General features: G+C 41.6%; 1 protein-coding gene and 2 long non-coding RNA genes across 8 annotated transcripts in view; 1 reads left to right on the top strand and 2 right to left on the bottom strand.

Annotated features, from left to right (window-relative positions):
- Window positions 1-288: 288 nt before the first annotated feature.
- ARRDC3 (arrestin domain containing 3) lies at window positions 289-17,224 on the bottom strand. Of its 2 annotated transcripts, none has more exons than XM_081930272.1 (8): window positions 17,122-17,224; window positions 11,281-11,362; window positions 8,987-9,134; window positions 6,368-6,470; window positions 5,750-6,006; window positions 5,483-5,645; window positions 4,654-4,808; window positions 289-2,856 (listed from the first exon to the last, which is right to left on the bottom strand). In XM_081930272.1, exons 1-8 carry the CDS (start codon window positions 17,165-17,167, stop codon window positions 2,800-2,802), a joined length of 1,011 nt encoding a protein of 336 aa, XP_081786398.1. In that variant the 5' UTR covers window positions 17,168-17,224; the 3' UTR covers window positions 289-2,799. The 2 variants fall into 2 exon arrangements, with proteins under 2 accessions (XP_081786398.1, XP_081786397.1); XM_081930271.1 differs by lacking the exon at window positions 17,122-17,224 and adding an exon at window positions 16,311-16,872.
- A 2,786-nt stretch (window positions 17,225-20,010) lies between these two features.
- LOC309380351 overlaps window positions 20,011-26,585 on the top strand; it is a 481,084-nt gene continuing 474,509 nt past the window's right edge. For 4 of the 5 annotated variants that reach the window (XR_014172855.1, XR_014172856.1, XR_014172857.1 and 1 more), the window contains exon 1: window positions 20,011-20,456. This is a non-coding gene — a long non-coding RNA (uncharacterized lncRNA). Of the gene's footprint in view, window positions 20,457-22,077; window positions 22,245-26,585 lie in introns of all 5 variants that reach the window. The other variant, XR_014172859.1, reaches the window with a different exon arrangement.
- LOC309380370 lies at window positions 20,518-24,446 on the bottom strand. The gene is made up of 2 exons (XR_014172886.1): window positions 23,389-24,446; window positions 20,518-20,673 (listed from the first exon to the last, which is right to left on the bottom strand). It is a non-coding gene; the product is annotated as an uncharacterized lncRNA (long non-coding RNA).

Genomic DNA, 26,585 nt, shown 5'->3' with positions numbered 1-26,585 from the left:
ACAGTCTAGGCCATCTCTCCACACCAGCAATTCATTCCTGTTCCAAGATGGCTTAACTGAGGTTGTGCACACACCTACCATTCATAATCAGAGTCTGGTGTGATGCCTATTCACTTGAATGAATGGGTGGATGAATGAATGGACACAGGGTTCTCGAATACCCTATGGTGAACATTGTGCATGCAATTGCTGCATCTGCAGTGGTCTTCATCAAACACGTGCAAGTATGACAAACAATTGCTTTTTGTTTCTCCATATAAAATCGCTAAATTAAAAGCTACTGGTGTGTTGTTGTTTTTTAAAAAAAAGGTTTATTATCCACAAGGAAGAGCAATAGGAAAAATTAAGTTCTTTTCCACATATTGTTGTCTTGAAACAAGAGTCTACAAGGACATATTCAGCACCAAACAAAAAGAAAAAGAAAAGAAAAAGAAAAAAAATATATAATACAAACAGCCATTGAATATAATCTATAAAGCAAACATTAAATATTGCACTTGTTTTTCTAACATTTTGGATTTTATTTTCCCCCAATTTTTTTTTTAAAAATTGGGGAGATTTTGAAGACTGGACTACAGCTCAGAACCTCATATTTTACAATGTCCAGAAATTGACCAATATCTTATGAAATCAAAATAACAGTAATGCCACATGTGTAGGATTTTTTTTTTGTAAAAACAATTTTTATTTAATAGTGTTCACAACTTTAAACCTGATCAGAAAATTAATGTGATGCAATGCCAATTACTACAATATTGGTCAATCCTGCTTCATATGGAAATTTCCATCATACTGTGATAAATGTAATGCTATGCATAACAGCAATTGTTCCCTAGTTGGTTGAAACAGCAAAGGAAAAAGGAAGAAAACCACCAAATGCCCTTTTATGTCACTATCCCATCAAAAATATTCTCAAAATTGTGTGTAGAAGAGGGACATTCACAAAATTGCTTAGCACGATTGTTAAAAAAAGTTCCATCACTCAATTTCCTTATTACCCAGTATATGAAGTTTGCTTGCTGAAGGCCAAACTCTTTTAAGTGAATCACTTAAAACGTGACTCATTTTATACTGGGGTTTTTTTTCACCCTGTTATTGTTCAAACATGAATTGTTGTCCATGTTTCTGAAAGGCCACTTATGGAAAAGCCTGTCCTGTTTGTTATGCTATGAAGCTTCAACAATGGTTATAAAGCATGGAGCCTTAATGCAGGAGCCACACTACTGTAAATCTGAACATCAGGAAGGCTGCATTTGGTAAAAATAATAATAATCAGTCGTGCGTTTGTTCCTGAAGAGGACAGTTGTGTGTCAAAGTATATCTTTAATGCTGAAATACTAGCATTTGTGTCAAGAGCCTCTCACACCCATCATCCACCAGTTTATTCTTTGTAATCTGTACTGAACACCACTCTGAATTATGCAGTCAAAGCAATTCTAGTTACTATTTTTACTAGTATAATTCTTCACTCTTGGAGAGAGTGGCAGTCCTTGGGAAATCTTTTCCAAAAGGATCCCCTTTCTATCCTTTAAAATACAGTTCATTTGAGAAAAGACTCCCTCTCATCCCAACTAAAAGTTCAGTACAAATATTTTACACAAGTTTGTGGTCATGGGATAACTATGTATAAAAATAAATTCATTTTCCCCATCCCATCTCACTGGTCGAGAAACTCCTATGTGAAGCACGATATGAATTATACACAACTTTTCTCCAGTAACTCTTGGCTGACAAATGTTGGGTGCTAACTTATGTGGCTCATCTTAAAAAAAACACACCGTAACTTGACCAAGCCCTTCTTCATCATGTCTCAGGTTTTGGAAAGATAATAAGAAATGAGGATGAGCTCCTTTGTGTATGTCCCTTTTCCAAGTCCCCCTTTCCAAACCAAACAAAAACAGGAAGGAAAAAACAATTCAACAGTGCAACATAAAACACAAATAGCATTTCAACGTTTTGGCAAGTGATGAGTTCACCTGAGATTAAGTGATTTTTAGGCAGTCTGTAACAAAATTCTTCTTTGCGGTAATAGTAGAAAGGCAACAAATTCTTAAAAGGAATCAAGAAGGTATACAATCTTGACGAAGACTCCTATTGGTTTTCTTCGGTTATTTCCCCCCCGCATATCTGTTGCTTATCTACTACAGTAGGCTGCAAAACATACAGCAAGGATTGGCTTGAAGGCATTGATGTTTATAATAAATCCACAGCAGGATCCAAGCTGAAGAAGTGATACATGGATCAGTCTTATTAGGACAATTCTGAGCATGTGCATATGCAGGAAAAGTCCAGACTATATTGTTTGTTTTTCTAAATAAAAAAAGTCAGTGCATTTGTCATCGTAAAGTTTTCAAAGCTTTCTTTTGCTCCTTGTTGTGCGGACCACAAACAAGTTAAGAAGGGGGTAACAACAGTCTAACATAAATGAGAAAAAGCTGTAGTGACACCGAACCGCACAACATAAGCATTGAGCATGTGCAAATTTTCAAATCAAAAGAGGATGTCGTCCCTCTTGCAACACGGTGAGTGTTTTGACACATGAGTGTAGGCTATTAAGGCTGCTCTTAGTATGTGCCAGTATACAACAGGGAGGAAAAGCTCAGATCTTCAAGCATGATGAGCAGTCCTATGATGTTTGCTGTAGGCTTCAAAAGCATAATCACAGGTTGTTTCAGTATTTCACCTTTTCTTTTATGCAAGAACTTCCTTTTAATGTGTTGTCTCCGTAGGACACCTTTATCCGCAACACGGCGAAAATGCATCTCAGACCCAAGTCAACTTTTCTTATGAAGCATTCCTTCAGCGCGAGGGGCAGGATGGCCTGTCATCTGAGGGCTGATCTGGGTTTGGATCAATCTGAGCAAAGGAGAGAAAAAGAGTTAATGCTTTGCTGTTGCTTTTTAAAGCAAAAACAGCAACACCACCTTTCTAGAACAAAGGAGCCTTAATCATGAAAAATCCTAAAAATGATAATTTTATTTGAAAACATTTAGAATTTCCGTGCTATTTTGCACATTTATTTTGGGTTGGCATCCATTTTTAGAGGGCACTATGTTGTTTTCAGTTAATGCATCTTCCTCATTTACAATGTATGAAATAGCCTGGAAGGCTGTTCAAGAGAGGAATGAGAAAACAAGTTGTCAACTCAAGTGCCTTATTTTAGCAGGAGCCTTCTTACTGGCAATCATTGAATGTGCCAATCCAGAGAACTTCAAGCCACAGAATGCTATATGGGAGTCCACCATAACTAAAACAGATGCACACCACTCTGTGCTCAGTTACAGCCACACACAGCTATAATTTGACTGCTAATGTTGCAATCCTATCCACACTTTCCACACTGAACACAGTGCCAGTGCTGAATAGCACAGTCATCCTTCAGTTGAGGAAAACATTTAAAGCAGTTAATTACAAAATCAACTAGGTATCTTGCGTTTAAAGCAACATAATTTTATTGATTTTAAAAAGAGGAATGAATCAGCTGAAGTGTAGGTACATTTCATGTATCTGTTTTTGTATGTAACACATTGGTTCACATATATTTATACTGGATGAGCAAGTTGTAACAAACAACGAACTGGGCAGAGTTGGAAACTGAACTAGTTTTTTAAAAAACCGTACACATCATCATATGCTGCTACATAATGGTCAAGTCCTTAAACAAGCATTACTTTTCTATTATTATGACAGAGCCCTACTAATTAAAATCAAAACAGCTGAGTCTTTAGCAGGGGTTGGCAAACTAAGGTCCGCTGGCTGGATCAGGCCCAACTGTCTTCAGGATCCAGCCTGCGGACTGTCTGTGGATTGGTGTGGGGATTCTGTTTGTTTGGGCTGCGCCATTCCCCCCCCCCCGCACCATTCTATCCCCCCTCCCTCACACACACTGTGGTGGCACCTCTTCCCTCCTCCCGCCCTGCGTAGACGAGGAAGGGGGCTGGGCTGAGCGACATTTTAAGCAGCCCCTCTCTGGAGCCAGTCCTTTCATGCTGCTCATCTTCCCTCCGCCGCCGCCCTGGTGCTCCTGTGGGCCAGAGAATGGAGCAGACAAGCTCGCTCTTCCTACCCACCAGAAGCAGCAGCAGCAGCAGCAGCAGCAGCCTCTGGGAAGGTTATCCACAGCAGCTGGGATTGGGGAGGAGGACTACTTGCCCCCTTGCCTCTTCTTCCAGCTCCTCCCCCGGTGCCACTTCTCTTGCCCGCCACAAGGTCTGAGGGACAGTGGACCAGCCCACGGATAATAATAAAAAATGCCGACCCCTAGTTTTGAGCATGTTTACCTGTAAGTTGTAGCCCAAGCTAGTTAACCATTGGGACTATAAACTGTAATGAATTACTTTGCCTGTTTCTAGTGAAAGATGTATTTCCAAATTTAAGCGATCAGCCAGTTATTGCTATATAAAAGATGCACTGCAGCAGACGTTTGCCAATAATATATTAATCTAATATAGGAGAACCAGAAGGAATCGGGTAAGCTGAAATAGTCTGCATGAGCCAATGACTACTGCCTAGTCCAAGCAGGCAGAGTAAGACCACCTAGGATGAAGTATAGATTGCATGATCTTGGGGGATATTCTAGGAAGAATAGCACATGCAAAACATAGTCTTATTTTAAAATGGAATGCAGACTTCGCTATGTACTTGTAACCTTACCTCAGAATAGAGTGGAGGAGGCAGAAATCGGAACTCCTGGATATAGGCGAATAATGGTCCTTGAAGTGCTCTTTCAAAGTCATCGCAAGCAGCTACAGGTGCTAGGCTGGACTGTCTCTGTTCTTCTGTGACCACTTCTGCATAGCTAGGAGGTGCTGAAGGCAAAAGTACACGCAGTTCGAACAATGTTCTTATGCATGTCAAGATATATAACATGACAAATATATTAAACTTTAGTTATTGTGATTTGCACAAGGTAGATATAAGAAAGGCTCAACAGCTGGTCTGTTTGCTCAAATTTTATTGGGCAGTTTTGGTAAACTTATGACTGGATGCTAAAGCAGGTTTACCATCATGCACAGGAAACTACATGCATGCTCAAACTGTTTTTGTGCAATCTCAGAGGAGGAAGCTAACGAGACACTGTCACCTCTTGAATGTTAGATGAGAAATACCAAGAGGTGATAACATAATTCAAGGAATTAAGGTTTTATCTATAAGAAGCCTTGGAGACTACAAATCAAGAAGGCCAAAAAAAGAAAAAAAAAGAAAGTGTGTTGATATCTTTCATATCTGTTGATTGTAAGCCTCTTCTAAATTAGTACAATTCAACAGACGTTATGGTAGCTCAGCCCTAAAAAAAATTTTTCCAGGGGAGAACAGGCCTGAGTTTCCTGCTGTCAGAATGATACCATGGTGATTCCTAGCAGATAATTCCACCAGCGTGCAACAGGATTATCAAAGTTTGTATTAGTAAGATACTAAGAGAATAAAGTGCTCATGTAAGAACACACCAACGAACAATATAAAATCTATGTGGTCAAATTACCTTCGGGTCTTTCAGGCAGGGTCAGACCAAGCCAATTCATGTTCATGCTACACTGGCTGCTCACACTTGAAGTTCTGCTGCCAAACGGGTGTAAAGGGATAGTACCAATGACAAGTGGTAAATTAAGAAATAAGTCCATTGCACCTGGAATATCCACGTATACCTAGAAGATAAGCAACACAAATTTATGAAAAGTTGAAACTATACATCCACGATGAATATTTGTATTAGAGCATTGAATATCTAAAGGTTACATTAAGTTCCTACCATTAGAGAATATTCCACGCGGATTATACTGCAATCAAGGATAGAGGGAGAGATGGGTGGAATTTTTAACTGCTTGCCATTCCAGGTTTCTGTCTTCCCCGACGACAGGGATTCCCCACGCAAGTTGGCAACAAGCTGCTTCACTTCCTTCATTTTCCCTTTCGCATAGAATGCCTGTGTTTGATAAATGGCAGCTTTTGGCACCACCATCCGGGAGGAACAGTTCTCAATCTCTGCGAAGATCTGAATTGATTCACCTTCAATGAAACAGAGAACAGATACATTAGATGAAAGGAAGACAACTCAACTTAAAATTCAAACATTACAGCTGGTAATACTATTCTTGCTTAGTCTAGCAATGCTAAGAACATTCAACAGTTCAATGGGAAGAGTTCTAGGATCAACCCCAACAAGATTATGGGAGCATGTACAACCTCCATCCCATTCAAATAAATGGAAAAACAAACTGGTTGCAAATGATCTGAATTACGCCCCTAGGCAGTAAAGATGCAAAACTAATGTATGCATCAGTTGGTAGGACATTCTGTTTTGCTGAATCCAGGAAGCCCTCTCAGAAAGCCACACCCTCCCATTTGAAAAAGAACTCATGTTACATACCTGGGGTATAGCCCTTCCTTTCGATTTTGGCACTTAAGGATATTGGGCCTGAGGTACAAAACCAGCAACAGAGAGTCTTTTCTTTTGTGCCTGCTTGGGGTGACTGAAAGAAAAAGAGAATAAAGATATTAAACATTTACATTTTTAGCTCAGTGGAAGTAACACAGCTCTGTATATTCACAGGGTTGCTTCCAGACAGCAGCTTTTCAGCAAAGGTAACTACAAACCCAGATATGAAACAGAGAGTACCCTATTAAAGAGAGTACCCTATCTGTTATCATGAGGGTTTGAACATATAGTTGCAGTTTTTGCACAAAGGTTACTGTTCCCTCCCATGCTGATTTTGCTAGTGCATCTGGACGAGCAATGATCAACAGAGTTTTGGGCAGAATTCACACCTGTCTGGCTATCATGTCAATGTGCCCGTTACCATTACAACGGTAGAAGAAAGCTAATGTCTGGAAGTGTCCAAATGTCACAGAACATGATTCCTTGTCTCCCTTACCCATTACATGAGAAAACTAACTGTGTGGGTAAAGTAGGTGAGCTTCCATTAAATCTGCTTCCAACATTGTTGGAAATGGGTTCATATTAAAATACAAAAAAGAAAAAACACCTATCAATTTTCTCACTCCTTAAATCAGTATACTTGCACTTAAGACTAAGTGTACTAGGTAAGCTTAATGGTAGAGTATGTAATATACATTAAAAGGCTTAATGCCTGATATATTCAAGTAGGACTGGGGGGAAAAGTCTGTCTGAAACCTCGGTTGGGGAGCTGCAGTCTATAGACCAGTGAGTGGCCCTTCAGATAATGTTTGACTACAACACCCATCATCCCTGATTGTTGGGTCATGCTGGCTGGGACTGATGGGGGTGGAGTTCAACAACACCTGGAGGTTCCCCACCCCTAGTATAGACAATCCTTGGACTAATGTACTGCTTTGGTATACGGCAGCTTCATAGGTTTCTACATTAATCCTGATGAATATAATAGGAATGATCGTAACCATGCTTATTTGGACACTGGTTTAAATGAGATTTGCTGCCAAGTAAATATACTTCAGAGTGCAATCTAAATATGAAAAAAATGCAACAGGCTGCATCTTAAAGCCAGATCCACAATGTAATTATGCTCTTAAGTTCTTGTTCTTAAACCTCAGGTTTAGGCCCAGAGGTAAGCACCAAGTCTTTTGCACTGTTTCGTTCTCCCCTACCTCACCTTTAAATATATATATATATATATATATATATATATATATATATATATATATATTAAAAACTTTGAAGACAGGGTGCCTGAGTACACTGCAAAGTTCAGTGATGGTAAGATTCCCCCAGCCCCTTGACATCTTAATATGCCCAGAGGCACTCTATGCATTTATGTTATGGGCATGTGCCCCAAGTATTTTAAGTATCCATCAACACATATGTTAAGGCTCAAAGTCTAAACAAACTTAAAGCCAGATTTTATGCACACCTGGAAATAAGCTTCACTTAACTCGGTTAATTAAGACTTCCTTCCACTCAAACATGCAGGCAGGCATGCTAAATGGTTGTAATGCTTACCAAATATCTAGAAATCAACTTACTGTATGAAATGAAGCTTACTTTCAAATAAGTAAATTCTGGTTCATGATCTTAGAATATAAGCCAGATAGACATTCTAAGTATATGTGTTTAGAATGACCGTTTTTTTTTTAACCTATTGTAATAAGCCCAAATTGACTGAAACCATATACCCGAATTCCAAAAGCTTTCCCAATTTCAGTATGAATTACTTCCAGGTATGCATGCCTTAAGTCTGAAATTCTCAAAACATTTAATAGTGTTGCCTTCTGAACATTTATTGCATGAAGTGATGTCTCACATCACCCTTTATTTCGGACACCAACATTTCTTGACAGGAAGGTACACAAAGGTAATTATATTCTTGTTCCCCCACCCCACATGAAAACAATTCCTTGTCCAAACCCACAAAAATCTATAGAAATATTCATGTTGATTTTGGTGGGTTTTGGATACAGTCCTATGTCCTCCCAGATAAAATGACTTTTCAGCCATAAGCAAAAAGAACCCTGTTTCAATGGACTTTTCATTACGTGTTCCATTTTCACATATTTAATTAAAATCCAGGAGATAATAAAATAGTTCAGGTCAGATTGAAATAATCTTATTAAAATGTCAAAACATTTATCAAAATAAGATTTTATGATAACATACAGAAGTATGATCATTTCTCCCCATTTGATAGGTAAATTATCAGTAGTAGAATAATGAATAATGCACGGCAGTACAATTGGTTGGTTTTTTTTTTACATTGCTTGATCAAGCTGCAACATTCTCAAGCTGAAGTTTCTTGCAGAAATACAACTGTTCCATATAGCAGTTAATTTTTATTAGAACAGTTAAAATACATTACTTTAAAAACAAGCAGCTTAAAAATACTTGATTAAATTATTATAACAATGTTACCACTTACTGGGTCATTATAGTCTTATACTTTAAAGTATTTCACTGTACTTAACAATTATTGTTACACGTTTTGATATTTCATGGACCATGTGTTGCTGTTTTTTATGCCAAAAACAAAGAATGAGTAATTCTGTCAATTCTTACCAGTAATGAAGGAGTGTTGATATCTATATGTTCAAAGACTGTAAATTCCTTCTTTAATTTTACTGGTAGAAGCCAAGGCCTGTGCAATTCTGCTTTCACCCAATAGCGCACACTGCCATGTCTGCCTTCAAATGAGGTAGCAAGTGGTCTGTTCAGGACACAAAGGTCAAAGCTGAATGAGTCTTTATTTCTGTTGTTGTCTAGCTTAAGTATACAGTGGGTAATAATAAGTTGTACTGTACTGTTAATGCATCATAGTATGTAATTAAGGATAATTTGTAGGATTTTGATGTTCAATTAGTTTGGGAGAAATATCTCTGTAGTTAAGATTAATTGCTGAGCAGATATACAGAATACAACCATATTTGTACCGAAATTGCACTGTAGAATGCTACAAGGAAACATTAATCCAACCCACAACCCAGTTAAGCTGAAGTACTTGGATAAACACAACTTACTCCAATTGAATTGGAGCACAACAAATTTAAATCCAAGTGTTCCACCTTAACCTCATTTGGGACCAGGTGATGTTTCTTTATTCTCACAAGGAATCACTTTTTAAAACTAGGGAGTAGGTTATACAGGCAGTAGCTAAATGAGGCCAACAAACTGCTTTGAAATAGTTGACTTCCAGAAAGACCCAAACTTCTACTGTATTAAAGTCAGGAAGTATTTCAGTTCATATATATTTTCAAGGTCAGAGTCAATGAATGTAGGAGATGCTCCTTCAATTCCTGTAGTGCTTGGCTGTTCCTTAATAGTTACAGGTATGTTCTCAGGCATGAGAAGATACGAAATTATTTTGTTTAACCACTTTATGCTTGTATTTGAAAAGCTGTTTTTCAGAACTTTAATGGAGGCATACAGGAAATCTGTTAGAGCCAGAATGACATCATTAAATTTCTTGGTATTAAGAATGCACCTAGAATAGCAGAATTAAGATGATAAAATTATACATTATTTTCAGCTAATATACTCTTATCTATGCTACTAAGAAACAGGCTCATTGAAAAAGAATCACAACTATTAGAGGTTGAGTTGATGGCTTTGGTGTCTCATCATTATTCTCATGCCAGTTCTGCAACTTAGAGGTCAGCTAACCTTTTCTCATCTAAGTTTGCAGGGTACATTTCTACAGGTTGCCCTGCATAAGTAGTTCTGTCTGAGAATTTCCTACAGATCCTTTTTCCCTCATGAAACTCAAATAACACATTTATTGCCTTGTACATTAATTATACTCCAAAAACATACTTTTTAAAAGTAGCCTTCTGACTGGAGTAACTAAATTTTGTCACATTGCATCTTTGGAAAGGAACCCCATAGGATGCTGAGCAGCTGCAAATGCCACATAGGCTAGAAAACTGCAGACACTCAAGACTCTGCATGAGCTTTCAATATGCAACACGAAAGCAGTGACTGCATCGTTTTGCTGCAAGGCTTACAAACATGGTTATTATTCCAATTTCCTTTATGAAAATCTCCTTCTCTCAGCCTTCCATCCTTCCTGGTTTCCTCCAGTCACTTTCTATGTATATCTATCTATAATCTCATAATGTTTAAGCCACTGATGTGCATATATATCACTCCCCTCCTCCTCTCTTCTAGTATTTGAAGTCATAATCTTACAATGTATTTTCAGACCTTCCTCCTAATTTCCTATTTTTAAAACACTTTAATGCTACTAATTCCTTTGTCATTACCTTCCTTTGACCTATATCTCCTCTTCTTCTATTGCTCTAATTCTAGCTTTCTTTATATAATCACTATCTTACAAACGCCGAGCCACTGCCTTCATTGAACATTTCCTCAACACTCATATTTTATCCTGCTTTGTTCTGATTTATGTCTTCCTGGCTGTTATGTTTCAACATGTTCAACTGAAACAACAAGCTATACAGTTCTGTACACCCTTAATTTGACGTGGAAGTCATGCCAGCAGCTCTAAAAGGACCAGTGATCAATCGTTTATCCCATTTGTAGCAAACCAACTAGGTCATGAGCTGAGCAAATAGAGTATCTTGGGTGGGGAACAGGATTTAAAAGGGGATTACTGACCATAGGGCAATAGTTGGTCCAGTTTTTCCCCATTATTTTCCTATTATGAATTAAAGCAGTCTCTTAATAGTTGATCAGGACAATGCCCTTGCAGCATTTTCTAGTGCAATCTCCATGACCATTGAAAAGGGTTTTTTCTTCCCTCTGCCCCATCTCAACCTATGAGTTTTAGGACTACTGATTTGTTGCCAGTATGCTCTTTGCCAGTCTCTGACACAACCCAAGTAGTATATACTTACGTCTGTGGAAGCTCAAAGCTGAATGCATATTCGTGCCGTCCTGAATGAATGATGTGGAGGCCTTCTTCAGAATTGTCATCATCTAGGAGGGAAAAACCCAATATGCTATTCCACCTGTAAATATTGTACACGTATCTTAATATATTATACAGGATTTGCAGAGAGAGGAATCAGTGTAAGCATTATTAGTGGGGAGGGGCAAAACTGAAAACATCACCCTCAGTTTTGTTGTTCCATTGACCTGAATAGCTTTCTATTATAGTAACTGGTCTGTGATTAATTCCAATATGAATTTTAGTTTCAAATTGTTATATTAATAACAATTCTTTGAATATATTTAAATTCAGCAGCTACTTTTATTTCAGCAATATTCATCCCTGCTAACTTTTCTTGTGTTATCTTCCCCTGTGTCTGAATTCAGGCTGCAAGCTCCTTGCAGATTAAGGTTGTATTTAATCTACTATGCACCAATGTGCCTGCTACATTTTTTATTGCTTGCTGATGAATGCTTAACAGCAATATTAAAAATAATAATACTGATTTAATACCAAGTACTGTATTTAGCTTATTGTCCGGTCAAAGTCAATATAATTATTTCCAAATAAGGCATTTTGAGAATAAGGGTTTTTACTGAAACCCATTCAAACACAAAACTTTCTTCGTCCTTTTAAGGACACCTTGAAAGTGTCAGAAATTGACATCGACAATACCACACATTGATCGGAAATATCTCAAAAGATGCTTTTGGACTGAATCTAGCTGAGGAGATGAAGTACAGAGGCAGGAGAAGGCAATGTTCGTTTTAAAGGTGACCTTCCTTGCCCTTCGAATTCCTGGATACTTTAAATATCAAGGAAGGCTCGGTTGAAATTCCCACAAAACTAGAAAAAGGGCTGCATATCTCTCAAGACGCTGATAGGGAAATTCGGGTTAAGACTATATTGTTAAGGTTTGTGGCAATATATGAAAAGGGTGATCAAGCACCGAATCTAAAGGTGCAAATCAGTTAGCCATGCCTTCTGACTGGTGCCCTTGAAATTCATGGGGGGGGGGCACAAAAGTCATTGCATGACAAAGGACAGCTTGCTTGCCTGCCCACACCCTCCAGGCTCAAAAGATTATTATACAGAGAGAACCGTAAAGGAACTAAGAATGCCATTATGTACAGGCAAAACGTACTAAATCTAAATGCAAGTTAAAACTCCCTGGCGTCTTCATAATGTAGAAACGGTGGGTCATTATAATTGTGTGTTTTTCCTGAAAGAAAAGCTTTCGTGTGATTTGTGCTAGTGTACGTGGTTTTTAAATATATATATATATATCTGTTAATTTTTTTCCACTGGGGTTTTTGTTTTTAGAATCTTCCCCCTTTTCCTTCTTTCCTCCCCCCTTTCTGCCAGCTCAGCAGTTTCCCTTCAGCCTCAGCAAGAAGAGCAGCAGCAGCCGAGCTGTGGTAAACAAGTGCTGAGCTGTCAATCACAGACTAGACTCAAGCAGGAGAGGACCGGCCTAAACCGGTGCGAGCAGAGTCCCAGCCAGCCAGCCGCTCATATGCATACAGTATACATTGCGCTTCCCGAGCCAGCCTATTTGCTCAGCGGCTCCGCACCCCTCAACCGAACTTGCTTCGTTGTAGGCGTCATGGAAGGGGGAGGGGGGAAGCGAGGGAGAGGGAGAGAAGAACAGCCGCTTCTTTCCCTCCTTCGGCTTCCGGTCCCCGATGCTTGGCATGGCATGGCGTGGCTCAGCAATGCCCTTTCCGGCTAACCGGGGGAAACGTGACAAAAGGCAGCGGCCGCCTCGCCGCAATTAAAGCAAAATGCAAAAGATTGCGGGGGACTGGGTAGGGGGAGAGAGAGAGAAAAAACGGGGTTCGCTTCTGCAAAGCTGCAGCCAGGGAACTCTTAGGTCTGCTAAACGCAAAGGCTGCAGTTAAGCGGGACGTGGGGATCCAAGGCGCGCGCACCCCCTTTGCAAATATACCTTTGCCTAAAATACAGGAAAGCTGCTTGCGTTGCCCTGTAATTGGGGGGGGGGGGGAGGGAGGGAGAATGATTATCTTTAGAATAAAAAATCCGTCTCCCATTTTAAGTCCGCAGCCTTTCTGGGTGACACGGGTGCTAACCTGGGCACCTGCACATTCTCAGGGTAGAACTGGCAGAACACGTGCTTTGCATAGACACGGTTGCACACGTTCAATCGCTGGGGAGGGCTGCTGTCCGCCAGTGCCGGCTATACCGAGCTACGTGGACCAACGATCTGGCTCCCCTGTTACTGTGTTTCTTGGGGGGAATCCCGGTTCTGCGCGGTTTAAGGCTGCACCCAGCCAACATTGTATTTCTCCAGCAGCTATATGCATGTAGGGTGGAGAGATTGCCAATTCCCGCAGGCTTCCAATGGCTGCATTGAGAGGCCCAACCCCAACTGGCATGGCATTTGAGCAAGGCTTGCTGTTGATGTCATAACACACTAAATATTCGGCCATGTTCACTGGGTTTGACCTCGCTACTGCTGATTTGTGGACAAGAGTGGACTTTGGTTGTACGTGACGGCGCGCACATCCACATCCCGACGCTGATTGAATCCACATGTTCAAGACCCCCCCCCCCTTATTTCCAAGCATCCGCGGCTTAGACGTGGCAACAAGCCTTGCAGATAGGTCGGCCCGCAAACCGATGCGCCCTTTTATGCACCCGCGGGACTAGGAAAGATCCCGCTAAAGAATCCGGGGGCGGACCTCCCCATTGTTTTAATGGGTCTGAACTTAATTGCGGGGGGGGGGGAGAGAGAAGGCTTCAGTATGTAACTTTCACCGACACACAAAATGACCTGGAGAAGCCTGGAGCCCGTCTCGCGAGGTGCAACAGCAGCAGGTGCGAGCGAGCAAAGGCGCCCCTTGCACTGCAGGGCGCGTGTATGCACTTCCACACGTGCCGGCCAGCTAAGTCAAGCGCGCCAGGGCCGGACACAAAGCAGCTGCGGCGGGACAAAGGGGAGCCCGTAGCGGACCACAACCCGCGACCAAGAAGGCACCCGAAAGCCCCTCCGCGCAGCCGCCCGCCTTGCAAGACACTGGCGAGATCCGGAAACGAGAGCCCCGCCTCCTCTCGCCGCTCCTCCCCCCGCCCTCTCGGGCTCACCCGCCTCCCAATCAAGGCCAGGCATTACCTTAGCAACAGGCTAACAAACCCCGGCGGGCCAATGACGATGCGGGTGCTGGGCGGGGCTTCCTTCCGCGAGCACGCTAGGCTGAGCAGGGTTTCTGCCTTCCGCGGCTAAGTCATTGAAACTCCCTCGGCCAGCTTGCCTTGGTGCTGGCGCGAGAGGGGAGAGGGCAGAGGGCGCGGTGCTCGCCAGCCAAGCAGGCCACTCGCTGCCTTGGGCGGCAGGGGGGAGAAGGATGAACGTGCTCAGCCAAGGTCCTCCCCCTAGGTTCAGATACTCGAAAGCTTAGGTTTCTGCCATTATAAAGACACACAAGCACACACACTCACGGGTGGTTGGGGTCCTAGGACGCAGCTACGGCATTAACAGGTGCAAGCTCAGTTCTGCTTTCTGGAAAAAGGCACTGAAAAGAGTCTCTTATTTCACTTGCAGCCCATCTTAAAAAGCTGCATTGGTTATTTGTGCATGCGTGGCTTGGATGCTTTTGCCCCTTTTGCATATCTGTTACTGAGCAGCAGCATTTTAAGATTCACAGTGCCGGGGGTAGCCACTTTTGCACACCAGCTGAATTAAAGGGTATGCAGTTTTAAGACTGCATAAAATTCTTCCACTTCCCTGATTAATACGTTTCACCCGCCCATCCTTTGCGTGCAATGCAATATATACTGTGCAACTTCCTAGTGCATTAAAAAACAAAAGCACGACACTCGATCTGAGCCTTCTACAAAATTCTCGTGTCCGCAGCAAATCTACTGCATATATATATGTGTATATATATATATCTATATGAGAAAGCGCAAGGAAAAATTACATAACCAGTTTTAACATTTTCTTGTGCTAGGAATTAAGTCATCGCCACCACCTGACGTGTAGAACCAATCTGCTGTGAGGAGAAGGAGCACCCCCTCCCTTCTCTTCAGTACTGGTCCCAAACAGGATTGAACCGCTTCTAACAAAGGGTGGAAACTTCAGAAAAACAACCTTAGAGTCTCCTATACTTGCACACTGATGCCATTTGGAACAATAGATTAACAATGCGAAGACCAATTAACCCCTCGACGAGGTTGATCCTCGTTTTCCAAATCAATGTGGCTCTCAAATTGTAGAATTCTTCGCAATGACACAGCCCATGGGATGGACTGCAGAAGTCCCCAACTTCGAAATGATGCCCTAATTCAATAATGGATTCGCCTACATGAGGGTTATCCACCCACCCCCAACATAGCTTTTACATATGGCTCGTTGGCAGAAGCGTTATAAAAGAACAAGGCGGATTTCCCAACTTTCCCGAGCTTAAGGGAAAGGGAAGGTGGACCTACACGTGGGGTGCTGAAAGCAAGTGTCAAAATAAACCGCAGGGAACCCTTTCTCTTGCTAACAATTCTCGATCCTGAAGGCGACATCACTTGCCAGCTCGAAACCCCGAACTGGGGGCATTAGCAAAACAATTGTTGGGGATCATTTAGGTTTCGGTAGGTTGATGCAAAATCCCCCACCCCACATGAAATTTCTTTTTAATTATGAAGTGGACAGGGTCTCTTAAAGAGCAGGCTGGAGTTGGAGAAAAGTCTTTATCTGGAGCCACTTTATAGATGCACCGAGATCTGGGGGGGGGGGTCACCCTATTTGCTTCCTTACACATTCTATGGCTTTAAATAGCTATGCATCTGACGCGGTGCTCCTAAACACTTACAGGAGAGCAAGTTCCATTGCATTCAGTGGGGTTTACTTCTGAGTAAGCGTGCTAGGGATCAGACTGCAGTGATCAAAAGAAATTTGCCTTCCGATAGAATCCCCCCTAACATTTTAGAGTAATCAGTTTAGAGTAATCATTTTAGAGTAATCAGTTAAAAATTCAGACTTACCTCTTTCGTGTCCAATTAAGATATCTTTATGGTTAAAATATTCTACTTCTTCAGTGTAATTCTGTGTGTAGGCAGTGTTGGATCCAGCATTTCTAGATTCAGTCCAGCGTACTTTTGCATGTCCTCTTGCATGGATTTTAAGCGATTTGACTCTAATTTCCCCAGTCACTTCTAAATTCACCCTTCCTGAGACTGTATCCCCGCTAGAATAGACGGGGACGTTGCTGTCATTAAGACAGTCAAAGCTTATTGTCAAACTCTTCACCTTCCCCAGCACCATGTTGAGTTTTTTGTTTTTCAATATAACAAAAGTCTATAAAAATATACTGTAAGAAAAAAGGAGGGGGAAGAGAGAAAAAAGTCAAGATCTCATATAAAAATGCGATCTCCGCCTGACACACTGATCAGCTCCTCTGCCCTGCGAAAAAGGCTGCGGGCAGGATCAGCGTGTTCCCTACGAGCACTTCATCGGGGTTGCTTAAAAAGTAGGCAAGGCGAGACGCCGCGCACAGCTGCTCTCCGGCTCTGTGGTCTCCTTACAAAGACAGGCGACTGGTCGCTGCCTGCTCGCTTTAAGGAGCTTTGTGAAAAACAACCCCAGCGCGCAGGCGCGGCGCTTCTCCCCTTATACAGTAGGTGTAACAGAGGCAGAGCGGCGCGCTCGGCTGCGTGCAAGGCAGCCGCCTTCCCTTTCGCGTGCAATGAAAGCTGCCTTTGCAGCGAGAGCAGCGGTTTACGGCCGTCAGAAGAGGAATGCATTGCTTTCCTAGACTGTGGAAGCAAGAAATGGTCAGAGGAGAAGGGGGCTTACCGGTTAGAGCTCCTCCAAACAGCCGAGCCCAGCTTAGAAACCTCATAGCGTTTCATGCTAGGTAGTGATGGGGGCAGCTGTCTTGCAATGGCTGCAGGGCAACCTGCATTACAAAGAAGCGAAATTGTTGTTTAAAAAAAATACCACGGCATACCAGGAATAACACTAAATGGGAGCAGTGACGGAATTAGCATCTTTCCAGAGGGAGGCAGAAATCTCAGCAGTTGGGGAGCTTGGTCTGCTTTGCTTTGCATTTAGTTCTATATTTTTTTGAAAAAGAAGATACGCTTGAAAATCTATGCTAAGGGCCTGGACATCTAAAATCCACTTGCAAATATCAGCAGGTTTCCTATAAGAAGACAGCTTTCTTAAAAGCCCCCGAGGTGGTTTTCTTATTGAGATCTATGCTATTAAAGCCCAATCGTCTGTGATTTGCATTGCTGCTGTTAGAATTTATCTGCCTTGTGCCATCTTAAAAAACAATGCTGTATTGGCTATAGGTCAATTGATTTGATACAATTTTATTAATTTGTTTGACAAAGATATGCTGCATGAAAAACAAGAGTGGATTTATTTTGGTTGGTTTCTATTAGATGCATCTGCTCAGAAACAAGCCCTCTTGAGTTAAATGAGATTTAATTCCTGGCAAGTGTGTACAGGATCAGAGCCTTCAAACCATTAATGGGATAATAGAGCACTGCTTTCACTCACAATCCTACTTGTCACTGGCCTCTTCAGGTATTTTGCAAGCAAAGCTTTTAGTCAAAAGGTACATGGTTTTTGGTGTAATCACAGTATATTAGCTGTTCAAAAGTTCTGGCATTTTGTTCACAAATTATTTGCTTCTTGTTGCACTTCTAAGGGCCAGATGAACTCATCATTTCCTGAGTTTATAAATATAGTTCACATATTTTATTTTGAGCATATGCATTTCTGCTGAAACTTCTTGTCTCAGAATTGCAGCTCAGATTGCAGCATGGCTTTGAGCTGAACTCGGCATTTCATGAGGAAGTTACTCACAAGTAACCAAGTACTTTAGAGCTGCAGTTCTAAGCATACATGCCAGGAAGTAAGTTTCACTGAACTCTTGGTAGTGCTCATTGCTGAGTACACATGCTTATGAAAAGACTGCAAAAGTTTAGGACTTCAGTTACATAGAAGTACTGGTATTTGGTCAAAAAGTCATTCTTGTTTTCGCTAGGTTGACACCTGGTGGAATTCCAATACTCTGAAGTGATTCTGTTTGTGTTTCTGTGCCACCTTGTGGTGAATGAAATGCAAGCTATAGACACATTTCATTGGAATGGGTAGACCTTGTGTGCCTGTAGCATGTGTCAAATTTTATGTTATGTGCCCAGAAAAGTATACATATGGGTTGTTGTTTTTAAATGGATGTCCTAGAAAGTTTGTTTTGATTTTGTGCATGCATATATTTAATACAGGGACGCGGGTGGCGCTGTGGGTAAAACCTCAGCGCCTGGGACTTGCCGATCGCATGGTCGGCGTTTTGAATCCCCGCGGCGGGGTGAGCTCCCGTCGTTCGGTCCCAGCTCCTGCCCACCTAGCAGTTCGAAAGCACTCTTACGTGCAAGTAGATAAATAGGTACCGCTTTATAGTGGGAAGGTAACGGCGTTTCCGTGTGCTGCGCTGGTGCTGGCTCGCCAGAGCAGCTTCGTCACGCTGGCCACGTGACCCAGAAGTGTCTCCGGACAGCGCTGGCCCCCGGCCTCTTAAGCGAGATGGGCGCGCAACCCCAGAGTCGGTCACAACTGGCCCGTACAGGCGGGGGTACCTTTACCTTTATATATATATATATATATTTATAAATATTTATTGGAGTTTTTAACAAAAGAAATACAGAAATATTAAACAGCATTACTTTGTTTTTACAAGATTTCATAACATCTTTGGGCTTCCTCACATCTCCCGCTCCCACTTACATCATTAATGAATTTTTATCAAGCAAATTATCATCTTGTTTTCAATTTTATAACCGCAAATTTAAATACAATATAATAGTTCTCCTACAAATTTTGTTTCTCTTAATCTCTCTTATCATCAAATTCTGATCCAATTTAATGATGGCCAATTATTTATAACCAAGCATCCTTCTTAATATTCCACTAAATCACAATATTTCTGTAGGTAAATCTTGAATTTCTTCCAATCTTCTTCAATCCTTTCTTCTCCCAGGTCTCGGATTCTGCCAGTCATCTCCGCCAATTGCATATAGTCCATCAGTTGCATCTGCCATTCTACCTTTACCTTTATATTTAATACTATTTCACCATATAATACTTCTCAGTGCTTCAGACCTTTTCTCTACTTTAATAGGTTTTAAGCTGTGTAGCCTCCTTTTTCTTTTTCATGTTTCCAAATAATACAGATGGATTTTAATATTGTATTGAATTACTATGTCTGTACCCAGAGCCCTTTGCTCTCAGGATCCTATTGGAAACAGGCAGAGGGCCTTCTCAGTAGTGGCGCCCGCCCTGTGGAATGCCCTCCCTTCAGATGTCAAGGAGATAAGGAATTACACAACTTTTAGAAGAGAAATGAAGGCAGCCCTGTATTGGGAGGATTTTAATGCTTGATTTAAAAAAATATGTTTTTAGATATGCTGTAAGCCGCCCACAGTGGCTGGGAAAAACCTAGCCAGATCGGTAGGGTATAAATAATAAAATAATAGTTGTGGTGGTTGTTGTTGTAAATTCCATTCCTGAATAATAATGCTGGGAAAGAGTATTATGCAGCCAGGGAGCACTAACTGGATGACTTTGATCTGCTATGGCTTCTCTGGAAAGGAAACGAACTCCGGTCCTGTGTTACCTACTTAGAAGCAAGCCCCATTTAATTAAATGGGAGTTAACACTCAGGTAAGTGTGAATATGGTTGCAGCCTTAGTCTTGAAATAAACAATTCTGATAGCTAGACAGAGGCTGGGTGTGGAGCCTAAAACTAATTCAGAGGCAGAGACAGGGAGGACAAAAGCAGTAACTTCACTGTGAAGTGAAAATAAAATGAAGGAAAGCAAAACAAAATTGGAGGTGGGGGAGGAATAACAACAGAAGCTACCCCATTTTCTGGTCGCTTTGCAACCCTAGAAACTTTTAGTATTTGTAATGCAATTTCAATGGAAATGTATTTCACATTGAATAAATGATATTGTGGAAAGAAGGTGGCAGTTGGAAACAGGCAGTTGACAGTTGGGAGTTGCTTGGCTATTCAGTTCCACCTTGACTATGAAGGTGAGAGGGTGTGGGGACTTCATTCAAATGCTGTCTGGAGCAGTTTGTACATAATACTACTACTTCAAATGTTGCCAGCCCGACAAGTAAGATTTATTTTCAACTATTTGTGTAAGGCATACATTTTTATAAAAAATCACAAATAGCTAACAGAAACAAGCCTTGTTTATATGTTGGTGATGTGAGTATTAAAGGTAATATTCATTTGATATTTCTTATTACATCATAGGTTGCCTATATTATCATCATAGTCCTTATATTAATGTATATTCTGCCTTTTTCCCAGCCCGGAACTCAAGGTGGCTAACAGATAAAAATACAAAACCAAAGATAAAACAGAAAAGAGAATCATTAAAAAGTAACTAGAATTAAAATGATATAAAATGATAAATTAAAAACCAGGATAATAACAAGAAAAACATCACAACGCCAGCCCTTTCCTTAAAAACAGTCAGTTCCTAAAGGCCTGTTGGAATGGAATGACCCTCACCTGGATATGATTCAGTCTACAAAACTGTATTTTAAATAGTACTGTACATCTGTACAAAACATTTTTTTTTGTTATTTGTGTTAGCTACAAATGTAATCCAAGGTGCATGTGGAAACATCACATCTCTGCTCTTTGGCTTCAGATCAGACCAGTTCACCTTCCTCAAGTGGTGAGGTCTTGCTTAACAATCCTGATTCATTTCTCTGCCCATTTCTTTCTGCTCTTTACAGCAAAATCAACAGATAGTGAATGATGTCAGCTGGTCTTAGCTGGTGGTGCCAGTATGTTTGCTATGATTCAATTAAATACGTGACAGAGTTGCTAAGCCTTTAAAAGTTAAGTAGAAATGGAAACTTCAGAAGGTGTGGGTTCTGCCCCTGCTGTAACTAGGTTAGAGAGGAGTGGTTAAGAGATCAAGCTGTGAGCCAGGAAGTGCCTAACTCAAATTTCACCTGTGCTACAAACTTGCTCTGAGGTTGCCTTGGGTAAACCACTTTCTTTGAGTCTCACCTGCCCCAATCTGTTTTGAACATGGCAACAGTAAACTTAAAATTTCTATATTTAGTCATCAAAACATCTTTTTCAATCTTTCTGACCATATTATAGGTTAAATATTACTTAAAATTTATCATTAACAAGTTCTGGCAGCTGTGTGGGTCACCTTGGTCGTACGAATGTGACTTCATAGAAAATACACATTACCCAATAAATTGTTCATTTGAACTTTTTTGTGTAGAAGGGGAATGAAAAAGCACCATTTGTTGCACACCTGCCCTCTTAAATTGTAATAGTGTATTTATGTGCTTCTTATAAATTGTCTTTCAGGCGAGATTTAAAAAAAAAATTCTATTTGCCCAGGCATTTAATGGCTGACAACCCTGAAATCACTAACTGAGATAATGTTTTTAACTGTTCTTTGAATGCTAAGAACATAAAAAGAGGCTGCTGGATGAGGCCAACGACCCATCTAGTCCAACATCCTGTTTTCACAGTGGCCAGTCAGATGCCTATGGGAACTTTTAATCAGGACCTGAGGAGCACAAGAGCACTCCACCTTACTGCAGTCTCCAGTGTCTGTTATTCAGAAGCATACTACTTCTACTCTGTTTAATCCTCTTTTAAAACCATCCAGGTTGGTGGCCACCACTGCTTCCTGTGCGTTTGACTATGTACTGCATGAATAAGTACTTTAAAAAATTCTGTCCTGAATCTTTCAGCAGCTTCATTGGATGTCAGTACATGTTATGAACTTCCAGGCCTTTTTTCCCCAGCCGAAACTCAGCTCTCAGATGAGCAGCACAGGGCTGAGCTTGCTGCCTCAACTCAAAACGGGTGTGGAGCAGAGAAGAACTCTGTGCGCCATTTTGAGCAAGCGCCAGGGCATGTAAGCATTTTTAAAGCTTCTATTCCTTTCTTCCTTAACTGTTGGGCACTCATGAGAGAGGCAAAGGGCGTTTCCCAGGAGTATAGCTTCTCTGGGAGCCGAACTCGCACCAGAAAAACCGGGAACCGTGCTGTTGAGCTCTGGGGCCTCAGCCTCCCAACCTTTACTTGAAGAAACTGAAGTAACACCAAACTGAAGTCACACACACACACACACACACACACACCTTTGTGGAAAGTCCAAAGTTCTCAGGGGGGCAGTTCCGGCACTTTTTTTTCTACCTCACCCTACTGCCACTGGAACCTGGGCATAAGCTTTTCTGTCTATGAGACCCCTGCCTTCAGCGGCTTCAGTTTACTCCCCACTCAATTGCATCTGCCACCCCAGCCTTAAATTTCCCCTCCCCTCAATCCTGGGCACTTTCACCCTTCCTACATACACCTCCTCCCTGAGATTAAGCCTCACCTGTCACCTTTCAAACTGCCTTCCCTTCAGACACAACAGTACTCTATAGAGACCTCACCATTGTCTAAACCGATTGACAGGGCCTCAAATCCCTTTCACACAGCCCTCCCTGAACATGCTGGCCTGGGGGATTTTCCTGGCCCCAGTTCCATGCTCTGCCCCTTCATCTACAGCCTTCCTATGGACCCTTCATTTGCAAAGGAGGAGGAGAACTCCATTTTATGGCTGAATGCAGTTGTATTCGTGACGGGGTGAGCTCCTGTTGCTTGGTCCCTGCTCCTGCCAACCTAGCAGTTTGAAAGCAGGTCAAAGTGCAAGTCGATAAATAGGTACCGCTCCTGCAGGAAGGTAAACGGCATTTCCGTGCGCTGCTCTGGTTCGCCAGAAGTGGCTTAGTCATGCTGGCCACATGACCCGGAAGCTGTACACCGGCTCCCTCGGCCAATAAAGCGAGATGAGTGCCGCAACCCCAGAGTCGGTCACGACTGGACCTAATGGTCAGGGGTCCCTTTACCTTTACCTAGCAGGAGGCAGAAGCATGCACCACCCAAGCCCCTGCCCCCTGACTTCCCCCACTCACCCCCACACCTATCATCTCTCTGTCCCTTTCTTCCCTGCTTGCGTGCGCACACACACTTCCTGGAAATCATATCTGCAGACAGGTCCTATAGATACTTACTTAGGGCCCAGTGTCTCTCCTGGGCAGTTCAGGCAAGCAGAGTGAGGTGGGGATGCAGCCTGGAGAGGTGAAGTCACAAAGCTTTGCCCACTGACATCAGGGTCAGCCTGCCTGGCCTTAGAGACACTGAAGTCATAAAGCCTGTCCCACTGACTAGCCCCTTTCTGCCTGGATACCACAGCTAGCTCAGGAAGGAAACCAGCCTGGTCTCATAGACGGTCACTCAGGGAGCTCACAATGCCTTCCCCACTGACATCATGGACAGCTCAGGGAGAAGCCTTTCTAGTCTTGTGCTGATTTGAAAAGCCCTGCACAAGTTGGGCCCAAAACATGATTCCGTATGATCTCAGAAAATTGTTTCTGCATTACTGCACAGTGTGTCCATTTGTAAACATATGTAGGTAGGTGGTTCCAGCAATAGGGAGTGAATCCATTCCACACCAGTTCAATTATTTCATTGGGTGTATATCAAGATCACAGTCACCTCCTTTGTTGACCTGGGACATAGAGAGGGAAAGGCGTGGATAACCTGTTCAAGGGAAGTGTTTTCAAAGTAACTACACACACCCTAGTGGACAGCAGGAGCTAGAGTCGATCTAGATTGAAAACAGCATGTTGAGGATAAGCATGAAGGTTCCAGATGAAGAAAAACCACACCTTTGTGCTACAAATAATTTTGTATATACGCAGCCTATGTTGTTTGGGAACCCTAAGTTCCTCTTTATAGATGTGACCAAAGTAACACAGTGTACAGCATCACAGAAGTACCTCCAACATTGCTTCTCATAAGATATGAATGAGTCATAGATTCTCCCTCCCTCTTTCAAGAAGTCCAAGGATTGCAGACTGAGATTAGTCTCACTTACTACATCTTACATAACATATGGAGGCACCAAGGTCTAGTTTGTACAACACAGCAAGCCTTGGGAAGAGAAAAGCAACTTGTTCTTGCCTACAGCTCATGGTTACTGAAGAGAGAGCTTAACCACAAATCCCAGTTTGGAAAACATGCTAAGTCAAACCTTCAGTTAGCTCAGTGCATCAGGAGGACAAAATAATAATAATAATAATAATAATAATAATAATAATAATAATAATAATAAAATAGGCTGGAGGAGGAGCAAAGCAGCCACAACCTCCTCCCCAGAAAGATGCACATTTGCAGGTAATCTGCCATGTGAACCGTGAACCAAGCCTATATTTCCTTTAAAAATTCCTTTTTATAGCCCCATGACCTTAAGAGTTGATTTCTGTCATGCGCAGTGCAAAAAACATGGCGCTGTGGGTTAAACCACAGAGCCTAGGACTTGCTGATCAGAAGGTTGGCGGTTCGAATCCCTGCGACGGGGTGAGCTCCCGTTGCTCAGTCCCTCCTGCCAACCTAGCAGTTCGAAAGCACGTCAAAGTGCAAGTAGATAAATAGGTACCACTCCAGCGGGAAGGTAAATGGCGTTTCTGTGTGCTGCTCTGGTTCGCCAGAAGCGTCTTAGTCATGCTGGCCACATGATATGGAAGCTGTACGCCGGCTCCCTTGGCCAGTAGAGCGAGATGAGTGCCACAACCCCAGAGTTGGTCACAACTGGATCTAATGGTCAGGGGTCCCTTAAACTCAGCCTGAAAGTGCTAAACCGAAGACTAGACCAGAGTTCTGCTACATAGCATTTTTATGCAGGAGCTGCTCAAATGGCAGACTTGGACCTTTTAGTACTCCATCGCAGCAGTTTCTCATGAAGTGCTTTTCATGGGCAAAAAACATGCAATAGATCTGGATTGCGTGTGGACTACATAGAAAAAAACAAGTTTTCCTTCTCTATTGATTCCAGAATAAAGTGCCATCTGTAAGCACAGCCATAGTTACTTTTAAAAAACACTTTCTGTAGCAGTTTGGAATGCAGACACATGTTGTAGAGATGCCGTGCATGCCTGTGCAGACATTTTGAAAGAGACAAAAATTTCATTGAGGATTACAAACTTACAATCCTTCTTGCTTGCCTTGTTTGTACCCTGTGGGTTTCTACATCCTCCACAGTGATAGGTGTGACGGCATAGAATACACACACACACACACACACACACACATGGTACTGGAATGCAGGTATCTTGTATTTTTAAAATGTTGAATTGTGGAAGAAACAAGTACAAGATGCCCACACTCACTGTGACCTCCCTCAGAACTCTACACACTTGTTTTCTTTTCCAATTCTCTCTTTAGCATAAGATGGGAAACTGCATTGGGAACTCTTATGCTATAAAGATAATGGGAAATGTTGGCTTTGTTTCCAGTCACCTTCCTTCTATAGATTCAGCAATCTCCCTACTCTACATAAGCAGTTTGGAACTGCTGCTTAAAGTGCAAATTCTTATTTATTTATTTATTTATTTATTCTGCTTTAGAATTTAGAATATTCATTTATACAACCTTAAAATATCAATGACTTCCCTTCTTCTCTTTCCATGGTTCGTTTTGCATAGCATAAATCCCTGCATATTTTATAGAAACTAAACCATTCAGTATTCCATTATTACTTCCATCAAAGCTTATTTACACTGTTGAATTTATCTTAATTCTGCCAACATTTTCAAGTGCACACAATTTCCTCCCATATATTCAATAAACATTTTTCCAATCTTCTTTAAACAAATGTTCTTCTTGTTCTCTTATTCTATAAGTTAGACCTGCAAGCTCCACTTATTCCATCAGTTTAAGTTGCCATTCTTCTTTGGTTGGGACCTCACTTGTTTTCCATTTTTGGGCTAACAAAACACAGGCCGCCGCAGTAGCATATATAAATAACCTTTTTTGACACCTGGGAATTTCCATCTGAATTATCTCTAGCAAAAAGGACTCTAGTTTGTATGTGTGTTTTTTGGAAAAGTTATTTAAAACGTTTTTTCAATTCATTATATTTGTATTTGTTAATTATAATTTTATTAAAAGTGCAAATTCTATTGATATCTACTCAGAAGCAAGTCCTGTTGATTCCAATGGAGCTTTCTCCCAGTTTAGTGTTTATAGGACTTCAGCCTGAAGTTATTTATTTGTCTGAGATGGCTTCCTTACTCAACATAATTCTGTGCTGTGGCTCATGGGGGTTGTGTTTGTCGATGGATGACTGGCTCCTACTAGCCACCTCTTCCCTTCCCAAAGTGCCAAGAACTGATGCTCAGCTGCACTGAAGCATTTTAAATATGGAACA

This window comes from Podarcis melisellensis (assembly GCF_964234715.1).
Source record: "Podarcis melisellensis genome assembly, chromosome: 11".
Lineage (NCBI taxonomy): Eukaryota > Metazoa > Chordata > Lepidosauria > Squamata > Lacertidae > Podarcis > Podarcis melisellensis.
Note: the sequence above shows the minus strand (reverse complement) of the source record. Positions and strands in the feature narration are given on the sequence as shown.

What these genes read in the sequence shown, in the direction of transcription:
- ARRDC3 (XM_081930271.1), bottom strand. Translation starts at nt 16,590, where the DNA reads ATGGTGCTGGGGAAGGTGAAGAGTTTGACAATAAGCTTTGACTGTCTT. An exon ending in CTTAATTGGACACGAAAGAG is followed by an intron (nt 11,363 to 16,310) that starts GTAAGTCTGAAT and finishes TTTCCCTCCTAG; the next exon opens with ATGATGACAATTCTGAAGAA. An exon ending in GCGTGGAATATTCTCTAATG is followed by an intron (nt 5,646 to 5,749) that starts GTAGGAACTTAA and finishes CTTATCTTCTAG; the next exon opens with GTATACGTGGATATTCCAGG.